Source organism: Theropithecus gelada, chromosome 17 (genome assembly GCF_003255815.1).
Source record: "Theropithecus gelada isolate Dixy chromosome 17, Tgel_1.0, whole genome shotgun sequence".
NCBI lineage: Eukaryota > Metazoa > Chordata > Mammalia > Primates > Cercopithecidae > Theropithecus > Theropithecus gelada.
In genome coordinates, this window is record NC_037685.1 from 74,964,688 (window position 1) to 74,980,210 (window position 15,523).

At 35.6% G+C, this 15,523-nt stretch overlaps 1 protein-coding gene across 1 annotated transcript in view; it reads right to left on the bottom strand.

Annotated features, from left to right (window-relative positions):
* The window catches only part of CCDC122 (coiled-coil domain containing 122), a 28,478-nt gene that overhangs the window by 12,200 nt on the left and 755 nt on the right, over nucleotides 1–15,523 (bottom strand). Inside the window, exons 3-4 of the mRNA XM_025364364.1 lie at nucleotides 9,884–10,282; nucleotides 8,978–9,094 (exon numbers count right to left, since the gene is read on the bottom strand). Coding sequence (XP_025220149.1) covers nucleotides 8,978–9,094; nucleotides 9,884–10,282 — 516 coding nt within the window. The remainder of the gene's footprint in view (nucleotides 1–8,977; nucleotides 9,095–9,883; nucleotides 10,283–15,523) is intronic.

A 15,523-nucleotide genomic window follows, 5' to 3' on the forward strand; every position in this document is an offset into this window, starting at 1 on the left:
AGTGGAATTTAAGAGTGGATGGGAGAACAGAAAAACTAATCAGTGAACTGAAAAACAAAAAGCTAAAGTTACTCAATCTGAACAAAAGGGAGAAAACAGATTGAAAATAGAAATAAATAGAACCTCAGGGGCTTATGAGACTATAACAAAAGATGTCATATCTTTTGTTATGGAAGGAGAGGAGAAAGAAGGCACAGATTCAAGTAACTGATGGCTGAAAAATCCTAAATTTGGCAAAAGATATAAAACTACAGAATTGAGAAGCTGAGAGAACTCCAAAAAGGATAAATGCAAAGAAATCCACGCAAAAACATGTCATAGTAAAACTTCTGAAAACAGAAAAATGTTTTTTCCCCAATCCTGCTCATTCTGCAGACAGAAAATCTTGAAGACACCAAGAAAGAAATACCTTACATATATAGGAAAACCAATTTGAATTACAGCAGATTTCGCACCAGAAATCACAGAGGCCAGAAGGAAGTGACATAACATTTTTCAACTGTGGAAAGAACTGTCAACCCAGAATTCTGTATCCAGCAAAAATAGCCTTTAGGAATGAAGGAGAAATCAAGACATTCTTCCATGAAAAAAATAAAAGAATGTGTCACCAGCAGAGCTACCCTAAAAGAATGATTTTAGAAGTTGTATACAAAAAGGAAATGAAAGAAGAAGAAATCATAGAATATCAGGAAGAAAGAACATAATAAAGCAAAAATATGAGTAAATACAATAGAGAGATAAAGAGGTCATAGCTAAAAAGTACAAGATTATTTGTGAGGTGATGAAAATTTCTAAATTTAACTTTGGTGAACGTTGCACATATCTGATTATATAAGAGGTCTCTGAATTATATGCTTTAAATGGTAAATTGGACACAGATCTGTGCCAACTAGCACCCTGCTCCTGAGCCAACACCACCACCAGTGAGACCAAACACACAGCCATCAGCAGGGGCCCCCTATCTCCTCGCAGCTACACTGTCTCTGCCACTGTAGTGAATGCCTGCAGGGAGGCAAGCACCCCAGGACTCATGAGCACTCTGCTGCAGCTGATGAGCTGCACCCCACTGCACTGCTACTACTGCTGCTGCTGGCATGCACAAACAAGAATGGATCCTGCTATCACTGCACTACTGACCACTTTGGCTGACATAACCCATCCGAGTATAGTGACCAGCAGTCTGGGAGCACCTTGGCACCCCCAGCACAGTGGATTCCTAACCTCGAGGGGCCAGAGAACAAAACTGGGGCCTGATACAAGTCCTCTAGAGTTACAGCACACAGTCCAAGAGTTGGGAGCAGAGTGTTGGCCCTTCAAATCTTCCAGAAATGAAGCTAGTCAGATGAATCCACCTAATATAACAATCAAACCCTCAAGATCATCAAATAGGATAAAAGAAAAAAAAAACCATCCAAAGGTCAGCAGCTCAAAGATTGAAGGAGCATAAGCCCATAAAGATGAGGAAGAACCAGTACAAAACCCTGATAACCCCAAAAGCCAAAGTGCCTTCTTTCTTCCAAATGACCACATCACCTCCCCAGCAATGATTCTGAACTGGGCTGAAATGGCTTAAATGACAGAAATAGAATTCAGAGTATGGGAAGGAAGGTCATTAAGCTACAGAAGTATGTTAAAACCCAGTCCAAGGAAGCCAAGAATCATGATAAAACAATACAGGAGCTGACAGACAAAATAGCCAGTACAGAAAAGAACCTAAGTGACCTGATAGAGCTGAAAAACACACTACAAGAATTTCATAATGCTATCACAAATATTAATAGCACAATAGACCAAGCAAAAGAAAGAATCTCTGAGATTGAAGACTGGCTTTCTAAAATAAGACAGTCAGACAAGAATAAAGAAAAAAATAATGAAAAGGAAAGAACAAAACTCTGAGAAATATTTAATTATGTAAAGAGACCAAGTCTATGACTCATTAGAGTCCTTGAAAGAGATGAGGAGAATGGAACCAATTTGGAAAACATATTTCAGGATATCATTTATGAGAACTTCCCCAACCTACCTAGAGAGGCCGACATTCAAATTCAGGAAGTGCAGAGAACCCCAGTAAGACGCTTCACAAGAAGATCATCCCCAAGACACATAATTTTCAGATTCTCCAAGGTTGAAATGAAAGGAAAAAATGTTATAGACAGCTAGTGAGAAAGGTCAGATCACCTACAAAGGGATACCCATCAGACTAACAGTGGACCTCTCAGCAGAAACCCTACAAGCAGAAGAGACTGGGGACCAATATTCAAAACTTTTACAGAAAAGAAATTCCAACCCAGAATTTCATATCCAGCCAAATTAAGCTTTATAAGCAAAGGAGAAATAAGATCCTTTTCAGATAAGCAAATGCTGAGGGAGTTCATTACCACAAGACCTCCTTTACAAGAGCTCCTGAGGAAAGCACTAAATATGGAAATGAAACACCAGAGTCAGCCACCACAAAAACACACTGAAGTACACAGACTAGTTACACTATAAGGCAACCACATAAACAAGTCTGCAAAATAACCAGTTACCATCATGATGACAGGATCAAATCTATGCATATCAATACTAATCTTGAATGTAAATGGGCTAAATGCCCCAGTTAAAAGGGACAGAGTGGCAAGCTGGATAAAGAACTAAGATCCATTGGTACGCTGTCTTCAAGAGACCCATCTCACATGCAGTGACACACACAGACTCAAAATAAAGGGATAGAGGAAAATCCACTAAGCAAATGGAAAAACAGAAAAAAAAAATCAGGTGTTGTAATCCTAGTTTCACACAAAACAGACTTTAAAACAGCAAAGATTTAAAAAGACAAAGAAAGGCATTACATAATGGTAAAGGATTCAATTCAACAATAAGACCTAACTATCCTAAATATATACGCACCCAACACAGGAGCACCCAGATTCATAAAGTAAGTTCTTAGAGACCTTCAAAGAGACTTAGACTCCCACACAATAATGGTGGGAGATTCTAACACCCCACTGAAAATATTAGACAGATCATCAAGAGAGAAAATAAATAAAGATATTCAGGACCTGAACTCAACATGAGATCAAAAGAATCTGACAGACATCTACAGAACTCTCCATTCCAAAACAGCAGAATACACATTATTCTCATCGCCACATGGCACATATTCTAAAATCAATCACATAATCAGAAATAAAACATTCCACAGCAAATGCGAAATAACTGAATTCATAACAATCTCTTGGACTACAGCACAATCAAATTAGAAATGAAGACTAAGAAATTCACCCAAAACCATACAATTACACGGAAATTGAAAATTGAATAACCTGCTCCTGAACGATTTTTGAGTAAATTATGAAATTAAGGCCGAAATCAAGAAGTTATTTGAAACTAATGAGAACAAAGATACCAGAATCTCTGGGACACAGCTAAGGGCAGTATTAAGAGGGAAATTTATAGCACTAAATGCCCACATCAAAAAGTTAGAAAGATCTCAATTTAACAACCTAACATCATGACTAAAAGAACTAGAGAACCAAAAGCAAACCAAGCCCAAAGCTAGTAGAAGACAATAACCAAAATCAAAGCTGAAGGAGACTGAGACCAAAAAAACCCTTCAAAAAGATCAGTGAATCTAAGAGCTGGCTTTTTGAAAAAATTAATAAAACAGATAAAGTCTTAGCTAGACTAATAAAGAAGAAAATAGAGAAGATCAAAATAAACCTAATCAGAAATGAGAAGGTGGATATTACCACTGACCCCACAGAAATACAAATAACCATATGAGAATATTGTGAACACCCCTATACACATAAACGAGGAAATCTAGAAGAAATGGATAAATTCCTAGACACATACACCCTCCCAAGACTGAACTGAAGAAATCGAATCCCTGAACAGACCAATAACAAGCTCTGGAATTAATTCAGTAATAAATAGCCTACTAACTGAAAAAAACCCAGTACCAGATGGGTTCACAGCTGAATTCTACCAGATGTACAAAGAAGAGCTGGTACTATTCCTGCCAAAACTATTCCCAAAAATTGAGGAGGAGGGACTCCTCCCTAACTCATTCTATGAGGCGAAAATCATCCTGATACCAAAACCTGAAAGAATCATAACAAAAAGGAAACTTCAGGCCAACATCCTTGATGAACATTGATGCAAAAATCCTCAACAAAATACTGTCAAACTGAATCCAGAAGCACATCAAAAAGCTTGTCCATCACCATCAAGTAGGCGTTATACCTGGGATGCAAGTTTGGTTCAATATATGCAAATCAATAAATATGATTCATCATATAAACAGAACTGAAGACAAACACAACATGAATTATCTCAATAGGTGCAGAAAAGGCTGTCAATACAATTTAACAACCATTCATGTTAAAAACTCTCAATAAACTGAGTATTGAAGGAACATACCTGAAAATAATAAGAGCCATCTATGACAAATCCACAGCCAACATCATACTCCATGGGCAAAACCCAGAGGCATTCCTCTTGAAAACCAGCAAAAGACAAGGATCCCCTCTCTCACTACTCTTACTTGACATAGTATTCGAAGTCCTGGCCAGAGCAATCAGGCAAGAGAAAGAAATAAAACATATACAAACAAGAAGAGAGGAAGTCAAACTAGCCCTGTTTGCAGATGACATGATGCTATATCTAGAAAACCCAACAGTCCTGGCCCAAAAGCTTCTTAAGCTGATAAACAACTTCAGCAAAGTCTCAGGATACAAAATCAATATGCAAAAATCACTAGCACTTCTATATAACACCAATCAAGCTGAGAGCCAAATCCCATTCACAATTGCCCCTCACACACACACCCCTAGGAATACAGCTAACGAGGGAGGCAAAAGATCTTTTCAAGTAGAACTACAAAATAAATCAGAGATGACAAACAAATGGAAAAACATTCCATGCTCATGGGTAGGAAGAATCAATATCATTAAAATGGCCATACTATCCAAAGCAATGTATAGATTTGATGCTATTCCTATTAAACTACCAATGACATTCTTCACATGGCTAGAAAAAACTATTTTTAAATTCCTATGGAACCAAAAGGGAGTCCAAATAGCCAAGGCAATTCTAAGCCAAAAGAACAAAGCTGGAGGCATCATGCTACCTGACTTCAAACTATAATACAGGACTACAGTAACCAAAACAGCATGGTACTGGTACAAAAACAGACACATAGACCAATGGAACAGAATAGATAACCCAGAAATAAGACCATGCATCTACAACTATCTGATCTTTGACAAAGCTGACAAAAACAAGCACTGAGGAAGACTCCCTATTCAACAAATGGTGCTGGGATTACTGGTTAGCCATGTGCAGAAGATTGAAGCTGTACCCCTCCCTTACACCATACACAAAAATTAACTCAAGATGGGTTAAAGACTTAAATATGAAACCCAAACTATAAAAAATCCTAGAAGACAACCTAGGCAATACCATTCTGGACATAGGAATGGGCAAATATTTCATGATGAAGATGCCAAAAGCAATTGCAACAAAAGCAAAAGTTGACAAATGGGATCTAATTAAACTAAAGAGCTTCTGCATACCAAAATAAACGATCAACAGAGTAAACAGAAAACCTACACAATGAGAGAAAATTTTTGCAAACTATACATCTGACAAAGGTCTAATATCCAGCATTTATAAGAAGCTTAAACAAATTTACGAGAAAAAATCAAACAACCCCATTAAAAAGTGGGCAAAGGAAATAAACAGATGCTTTTCAAAAGAAGACATACATGTGGACAACAATCATATAAAAAAAAGTTCAGCATCATGAATCATTAGGGAAATGTAAATCAAAACCACAATGAGATACCATCATCACTATTATCAAAAAGTAAAACAACAACAACAACAAACAAAAACCCATGCTAACAAGGTTGCAGAGAAAAAGAACACTAATACACTGTTGGTGGGAGTGTAAATTAGTTCAACTATTGTGGAAGACAGTATGGCAATTCCTCAGACTTAAAAACAGAATAACATTCAACCCAGCAATCCCATTACTGATTATATACCCAAAGGAATATAAATCATTCTATCAAAAAGACACATACATGTGTAAGTGCATTGCAGCAATATTCACAATAGCAAAGACATGGAATCAACCTAAATGCCCATCAATGGTAGTCTGGATAAAGAAAATGTGGTACATATACACCATGAAATACTATGCAGCCATAAAAAGGAATGAGATTATGTCCTTTGCAGGAACATGAATGGAGCTGGAGGCCACTATCCTAAGTGAATTAATACAGGAACAGAAAACCAAATACTGGATGTTCTCACTTATAAGTGGGAGCTAAATGATGAGAACACATGGACACATAGAGGGAAACAACACACACTGGAGCCTATCAGAAATAACATACACAGGAGGGTGAGAGGAGGGAAAGGATCAGGAAAAATAACTAATGGGTACTAGGCTTAATACCTGGGTATTGAAATAATCTGTACAACAAACTATGACAGAAATTTACCTATATAACAAACTTGCACATGTACCTCTGAACTTAAAAGTTAAATTAAGGCCGGGCACGGTGGCTCATGCCTGTAATCCCAGCACTTTGGGAGGTCGAGGTGGGCGGATCACGAGGTCAGGCGATCGAGACCATCCTGGCTAACATGGTGAAACCTCATCTCTACTAAAAATACAAAACATTAGTGGGGTGTGGTGGTGGGTGCCTGTGGTCCCAGCTACTCGGGAGGCTGAGGCAGGGGAATGGCATGAATCCAGAAGGCAGAGCTTGCAGTGAGCGGAGATCACGCCACTGCACTCCAGCCAGGGTGATGGAGTGAGACTCCGTCTCAAAAAAAAAGTTAAATAATAATAAAAAAAATCTCTGAATAATTTGTTTTCATTTTTAAAACTTTGTTGCAGGATATCTGACAAAAATTGGTGAACTGTATGGTATGTGAATTTTAGTGAAGCTGTTTATAAAAATCAGAATAGTGGCTATTTGATAAAAAGGGTAGAACACAACTTTCTGGATATGCTGGGAAAGTTCTATATCTTGATCTAGGTAATACCAACATAAATATATGTACATATTAGTCCAAATAAATCAAGCTATCCATTTATAATTTGTGTACTTACTCTTATGACAATTATACCTCAATAAAATATGTTACTGTAAAAAAATTACAAGGTAATTTCACATTTCTTTCCAAAGTGCTTTTAGCAATTCACACTCACAAGAATACTGTATTAAAATTCCCATGCTCAACATCTTACCAACTGTAATACTGATAATCAGATGGGCTAAACATAGAACTTCACTGTGGTTTTAATTATCAGTCTCTTATTGTTAATGAGGATGGTCATATTTTTCTTTATTTCTGATATTCATGTTTTAGAAAAATGGTCTTTTTATACCATTTGCCCAATGTTTCACTGATTTGACATTTTCTTATCTCTTTCTTATCACATACATGTGTTATAATAATCTAGAATGGAGTCTTGTTCTTTCTCTTGTTATGGTGTATTCCCATAATCTGAAAATTTACGGCATAGTCAAAACTAAAGATATTTAACCACAGAATTTATGGAGTGTTTTTCTCTTTTAAAATAAATGCTTTTCTGACACAAATTGTTAAGTTTTTCTCCTATGTTGTACTCAATACTCAGAAGTGTGTATGTGTGTGTGTGTGCATGCTCATGTGTGTATTATCAGGTAGAAATCCAGTTTTATTTCAACATTTTTCTTTATTTTTCCATAAAGGTAATCTATTTTGTTTTTACCATTCATGCATGCATAATTTCTGGATTCTTTTTTTCATTAATAATTTTTTTTCTGGCTGGGCGTGGTGGCTCACACCTGTAAAATCAGCACTTTGGGAGACTGAGGTAGGCGGATCACCTGAGGTCAGGAGTTTGGGACCAGCCTGGTCAACATGGTGAAACCCCATCTCTACTAAAAATACAAAAATTAGCCAGGTGTGGTGCTATGTGCCTGTAATCCCAGTTACCTGGGAGGCTAAGACAGGAGAAAGGCTGGAACCTGGGAGGCCAAGGCTGCAGTGAGCTGAGATCACACCACCATACTCCAGTCTGGGCAACAGAGCAAGATCCCTTCTCAAAAATAAAGAAAAAATAATAATAAGAAGATTTTTTTCTACTTTTATACCACTAATACACTGTCTTACTATTTATTGCTTTATAATGAACCTTAATGTCTACAAGGGCAAAAAAAACCCATTATTTGTTTAGATTCCTAGTAAACTATAAGGTAAAATCATGATATTTTTTAATAGCAAATATGTAAAGATGAGGGTTTTTATCTTTAATTTCCTCAGATGCTTTGTATTGTGTCAAATTAGTCAAAAGCAAGTTGAATCATGCATACTTTTATTTTCCAAATTAATGTATTCAGGTGAAAATTATTTGCCCTTAATAGCATATTATTTTACATTTCTGTTCACCATTCATCTAAACAATAATGACTATAGAAGTCCATAGGCGGCACCACAACACATTAAGAATTTAATTTACTCTGACTTTCAATTTTGCATATTTTCAGTTTGTTTTTTTTTAACTTGACTCTTGATAACCGCAAATAGGAAGTCAGAGAGGTTTGGAAAGACAATTATTTCCATTGTGTTTTATTCTATTCTGAGGGGTCTTTGATGTCTAAGAATGGGCAGCCTCTTTGACTACACAGCTGCTTTCTAGCCATTAATTGGGTATCATGTTCTTTGTGGAATGAGAACAACCTGGAAGAACCCTGGCCCAGATTTAAATAGGAGTGAATGCTTGCATTGTTTGAACACATTCACATATTTGAACATCTTTGAATGAGGGCGTTATCTCTAGTTATCTATTGATGATTTGTATTTACTAAATTTTATAGTTCTTATTCTTCAGCTGTTTTGAGTATTGAGAGTAAATTATGGAAATATGAATATAGTGTAAGTTTAAAAAATGGTCCCATAAAACATTGAAATCTAGATAATTAAGACTTACCTCTATTTCTTTTCTTAATTTTTCATGTGTCTTTTTTTCTTCCTCAAGAAAACAAGTTTTCTCAATGACAGATTCTTTTACAGTTAAAATTTTATCCTTTAACTTTGTAATGTCTTCCTGTATGTTGACAACATTTGAAATATAGAAGTCAAAAAAGGATGATCAATATAAACCCAATATTTCAGTGTTTCTCTAATTTAAGAAAACTAGCCAAATCAAAATTTAGTTTTGATAAATAGCATTAGAATATTACTTCTATAGGTACACAAAAATAAAGAACTGTTACTTAAAGAAAATGTAAAGAAACCTTACATTTGAAACAGAACTAAAAACCAAATGAAATAAGACAAAAAGGAAAGTGGTACTTATGGTGGCAATTGCCCAACAACAGTGTAAAGACACTTTTTAATTCTCTAGCAAGAAATGATCAATATTTTAAGTTGGTGTCTTCTATCGTCTTTAAATAACAGAGAAATAGTAAGATGCTTAAGGTTCAATTGTTAATTTAGATTGCTTGCATAACAGCGTTAAGTGTACTAAATTGATTTGAATTGGTCTGGATCCATTGGCATAGAAGCTAAGGCTTCAACATTTTTGTGAATTACATTTTCTACAACAATGGACAATGGATTATAGATTAATTCTTCACTGTGATTTTATTTGACCATGTATTTTTATAAATCCAGGGGATTTGTGGATGTTTCCTTTACGCATTTGAGCATCTAAGGTAGTTGTTATAGAACACATGTACTTATTCCAAGTTTTTTCAATTGTGACAATAGTTTCTGAATGTAATAGAACAGCTATGGGCATTTTATTAACTTCACAATAAATTTACTATTTAATGTATGTACTTGCAAAAAAGGAGTTACAGAAAAAATAGTTTTACTAAGTAATTTTCCACACCTGTACTTGTGTTATTCGGTTCCCTCCTGGATTTTGAAGATCTTGCATAAGTTCTTCTTTCATCGTCTTTAATTTTTTAACAAAATCTCGTTTTTCATGGAGTTCGGTCATAAATGACCATTTGCTTTCTACTTCTCCCAAACTATTTTTATGTGCTTTTATTTTTGCATAATATGCATTATATTTTATCATGTGTTCCTCAAAATCTTCTTGGGCTGTTTCTATGTCAAATTTAAGCTTTACATTTTCTGAATGTAAGGATTTGATTTGAGTTTCCAGGCTATCACAGTGAAGTTTGGTATTCTGTATGGCAGCATCTTGTTGATAAATTTGTCTTTCTGTTCCTTTAGTTTCTGCAGAGATAGCTGCTATTTGTTTTTCAAGCTCATGAAGTTCATTCTGTAATATATTTTAACATTATCATTATTTATTCAAAATTTTAAACATGAGAGGAAAATCAATGTTTTAATCCATACGAATATAGGAAAAATCACTCATAAAAATATATTTATCAGATATTAAAAATTGATGAATAAAAGGAAACATGCAATAAACACTATTTTATAATTTCAGAAGGAATCTCAGTTACATATTTTTTAATGTTCATCTAATTCTAAATATTAAAATCTCATGTTTTATCTTGACATTTTATATATGTAAGATACTTTATAATAATTTTACTAATTTATTTACAGGCATCAGAAGTACACACTCAGGAAAGACAATATGATAAAAAATGATAAAGCCCTGAGTTAACAATCAAAAGATCTAGGTTCTAACACCCTTATTGCTATTTACTAGTTTGTATGATCATGCATAATAAACTTTGTTACCCCATTCAAACTACACTTTTCTCCATTTGTAAAATGAGTATAAAGATATTTACTTTGCCTCCCTGGGGCATTTTGCATTCCTAACTGCTGCCTTCTTTTTAAAGCCTAGTTTTCACACCACCAGTCTTTTCCGGTTCTCCTTAGAAATTTCTGAGAATTCCTTCTCAATCTCAACAGTTCCTTCCTATATTTATAGGTCTTCATCATAATTTCCTCTTCTCACTCTCTATATATGCTCCTTGGGTAATTTCATCCAAATTTACATATTCAGCTACATTATCTGCTGATGATTCACAGAATGTAAGTGGCTGCTGAGTTCTACACCCAGCCGCCACTGGCCACCTCAAATTCACCATATCCAAAAATTGAATGAATCCTTTCTACAACACAGCCAATTACTCCTTGTATCAATTATCTGTTGCCAGAACTACAAAACCTCAGTAGCATACAATAATACATAAGTATATACTGCTGACATGACTAGGAGCAGCTGAGGTTGTCTAGGTAGTTCATAAGCCTGGGAGAAGCAAGGGTTGGCTAGGCGGTTCTGCTGATCTTGGTTGAATCTGCCCAAGTGTCTGGGGATTGGCTGATTGTAAGATGATTTAAATTGGCTTTAACTGGGCTGACAGGGGTGTCTTGGCTTTGCTTTATATGTATCTTCTCCTCCAATGGGCCAGCCCAGGCATGTCATGATAATAGTAGATGCAGAAGAGTGAAATTCAGTTATGGAAGAGTTTTTTAAAGCTTTTGTTTGAGTCATATCTGATAACACCCCAGCTAGTCACATAATCAAACCCAGAGTCAAGGGGTGGAAGTGTGTCCATCCATTATGGGAAAGCATTATAATATATGGCAAAGGGTACGGATAGACTAAGGGATGAAAAATTGGGACCAAAAATGCAAATTATCACACTCCTATGTTCCCCAACTTAGTTAATGGTAAGGTGAGAACCTCTGATTTTATAGCCAATTAGTCAGAAGCATGGGTAGCCTGGGACTTGTGACTGGCACATGAAGCAGGGGCAGTCTTATGGGACTGAACCCTTTATCTTCTGGGAGCTGATGCTAAATCCAGATAGATACAGTAGTCCCTCCTTATCTAGGTGGAGTATGTTCCAAGACCTCCGTGGATGCCTGAAACCATGGACAGTACTGAACTCTATATATACTATGTTTTTTTTCCTATACATACATACCTATGATAAAGTTTAACATATAAATTAGGCACAATAAGATAATAACAACGGAATAATTATAATGATATACTATAAGTTATGTGAATGTGGTCTCTCTCTCCTATCTTATTGTACTGTACTCAGATGGCAGCAGCTTCTTTATTGGCAGACTTGGTCTCTCCTTAATTTTTATATTTTTCAGTCCAAACCTGTTTCTGAATCTGTGTGACCATCCCTTACTTAGTGTCACTTATTTCAGAAAATCCCTTGCTGAGGTCTTCATATAGACTTAGTGCCTTCTGGAGCAACATGTGGCTGTTACTTGGAACATGTTTTCTGTTCATGTCTTCCACCCAGAAATTTAATGTCTTTTTCATCTTAACTAAGCACTATTACACACTGTGTCCATAACTTCTGCAGTTTGAGGTGCAACAGCAAAATTAACAGGAATTTCTTTTTCTCTTTTTTTTGGAGATGGAATCTCTGAGTCTTGTTCTGTTGCCCAGGCTGGAGTGCAGTGGTGTGATCTCAGCTCACTGCAACCTCTGCCTCCCAGGTTCAAGTGATTGGCCAGCCTCAGCCTTCCAAGTAGCTGGGATTACAGGCGTGCACCACCATGCCTGGCTGTTTTGTATTTTTAGTAGAGACAGGGTTTCACCATATTGGCCAGGCTGGTCTCGAACTCCCGACCTCAAGTTATCCATCTGCCTCGGCCTCCCAAAGTGCTGGGATTACAGGAGTGAGCCACCACGCCCAGCCAGGAATTTATTTTTCCTTCTTTACAACTTCACAGATGGATGATTTGTCCTTACCATAGATCTTAGCAACTTCAGTGTATGATATTTTTCTTTCCTTTAAGTTGAGAACTTTCACCTTCTCACTTAAAGTAAGTACTTTACAGCTTCTCTTTGACATATCTGAATTGCCAGCATCACTACGCTGATACTTTGGGGCTATTAAGTAAAATAAGGTTTAGTTAAACATAAGCACTGCGATACTGCCACAATCAATCTGATAACTGAGACGACTACTAAGTGACTAAAAAATGGGTAGCTCATATGGCATAGATGTGCTGGACAAAAGGATGACTCATGTCCCAGGCAGGATGGAGCAGGACAGTGTGAGATTTCATCGTGCTACCCAGAATGACTTGCAATTTTAAATTTACAAATTGTTTATTTCTGTAATCTTCCATTTAATACTTTTAGAATTCAGCTCACTGTGGCTAACTGAAACTGCAAAAGCAAAACTGCAAATAAGGGAAAACTGTTGTAGTGTCAGAACAGAATCCAATCATTGGACACACAGTTGGCATCCAGAGAATCAGAAAATTGGTTGTTAGTGTTAGAAAATGTCCCAGGTAGTGTAAGATTTCCAACACTTTTCTTCTTCAAAATTGTTTTGGATATTCTAAGTCCTTTGCATTTCCATATGACTTTTAGAATTAGCCTATGTATTTCTCTCCCAAAAGCCTCCTGAAATTTTGACTGGGACTGCGTTTCATGTATAAATAAAACTGAGAGAACTAACATATTAGCAATACTGAGTCTTCTGTTTCATAAAAATGACATACCTCTACATTTAAGCCTTCTTTAATTTTTCTCACCAATGTTTTACAGTGTTCAGCATACTGGTCTTTAAACCTTTTGTTAAATTTGCCCCTAAGTATTGAATAGTTTTGATGGCATTGTAAGTAGTATTGCTTTTGAAGTTTTAATTTCTGATTTTCTCTTGCCAATGTGTAGAAATACACTATATTTTTGTATATTAATCTTGTGCCCTGCAATCTTTCTAACCTCACTTATTAGTTCTAGTAGCTTTTTATAGCTTCCTTGGGATTTTATTTAAATAAAAAATAATGTCATCTGTGAATAAAAACAGCTTTACTTCTTTCTTTCTAAACTGAATGAGTTTTTCTTCTTTTACTTGCATAGCTATACTGGCTTGAACTGCCAGTACCATCTTGAATAGAAGTAAGAGGAGACATCTTTGTCTTGTTCCTGATCTTAGGAGAAAAACATTCATTATTTCACCATTAAGTATGTGGTTGGTTAGAGAATTTATGTAGCTGTTCTTCCTTAGATTAAGGAAGTTCCCTTTTATTTCCAATTAGCTGAGAGTTTTTATCATGAATGGATATTGGATTATAATAAGTGCTTTTTATGTATCTAGAATTCTTTCTAAAATATAAATTTAATTATTTGCTTCTTGCTTAAAATCTGTCAAATGTTTCTCATCAACTTTAAAGTTGAAGTTTCTTATCGTGGTATATATCTTCCATGATTATTCAAAACGTACTGTAATTTACTTTACCATCAAACTACTTATGGTTCTAGGAATGTACCAATGCTATTTCAGGCCTCTGCAAATATCCTCTGTGAATATCCTTAGGTCCTTTTTATTTTGAATATTATCTTCCTTACTCCCTAACCTTTAAACTTGTCCTAGATACCTAATCATTCAGATGAACTCCAGCTGCCATTTAAAACTCAACTGAAACATCATTTATTTTGGGATCACTCTCTCTCTAGTGTTAAATCTGTGTTGCGTTCATGCCTCTATCATTGACACTACTACTCTACATGTAATTATTTGTTTACTTCTTTGTCTTCCCAACAGATGGTAAGTAACATAAGAGAGAAGACAATGTTCAACAAAATGCTTAACACAAAGTAGGCTCTCAATATAAATGGAATAAAGTCTATGAAACTCTTTGAAGACTGAAAAGTTTTACAAAATAATTTCTTTACAAAACTATGACACTAGTTTTTGAATTACATTCTACTGTATAGCTGTATTCTTTTCTAGAAGTGACTAACATAATACAAATATTTATAAGAAATCCATATCACCATATTACAATTATTGTCATCATGTATCTGCTGATGCACTTAAAGCCAATGATACTTAAAGCCAATGTCAAATAGGGCCCTACCAGTACCATGTCCACCTGGTCCCCACCAAACACATTAACTCATTTAATCCTCATGAAAAGCTTATGGGCACGTCCTATTGTTATCTCTATTTTACAACTAAGGAAACAGGAGCACAACAAATTCAATCACGGAACAAGAAGTAGTAAATCTGGCCATTTGAACTAGGCAGTTCGGCTCCTGAGCCTATTCTTCTCATTTCTATGATATATTTAATAACAATCGTTACAGAGCACAAGATACTGTTTTCATTTTCATTTCTTTAGTCATATTCACATAGCATAGTTATATCTAATTATGTTGCATGTGAAGACCAAGTATGGCTCCCAAATTCCCTGTAGTAGGATTATAAATATATTTAAAAAGGAAAGGAACATAGAGGGAGGCTACTTGAAATGTTCACTGACAACAAATAACTCACAATCCATAGCTTTACAAACACTGGCTTAAAACTTAACATTCCTTCAATTCAGCATTTTAGGAAAAACTATCAAATAAGGGAATGTAAAATAATTCTATCTAACATGTTAGGTTTTATATGCTTATCCTACAGTTGCGATGACACTGTTGAATCTTTATATGTTGGGAGTGTAAAATTTTCCATAAAACTGGAATACTCTCCCTAAGTAAACTTTACTTAGGGAGAACAGAATAATTGACAGAGAATAACTTTAAAAGTGACTCCCAATAATAAGT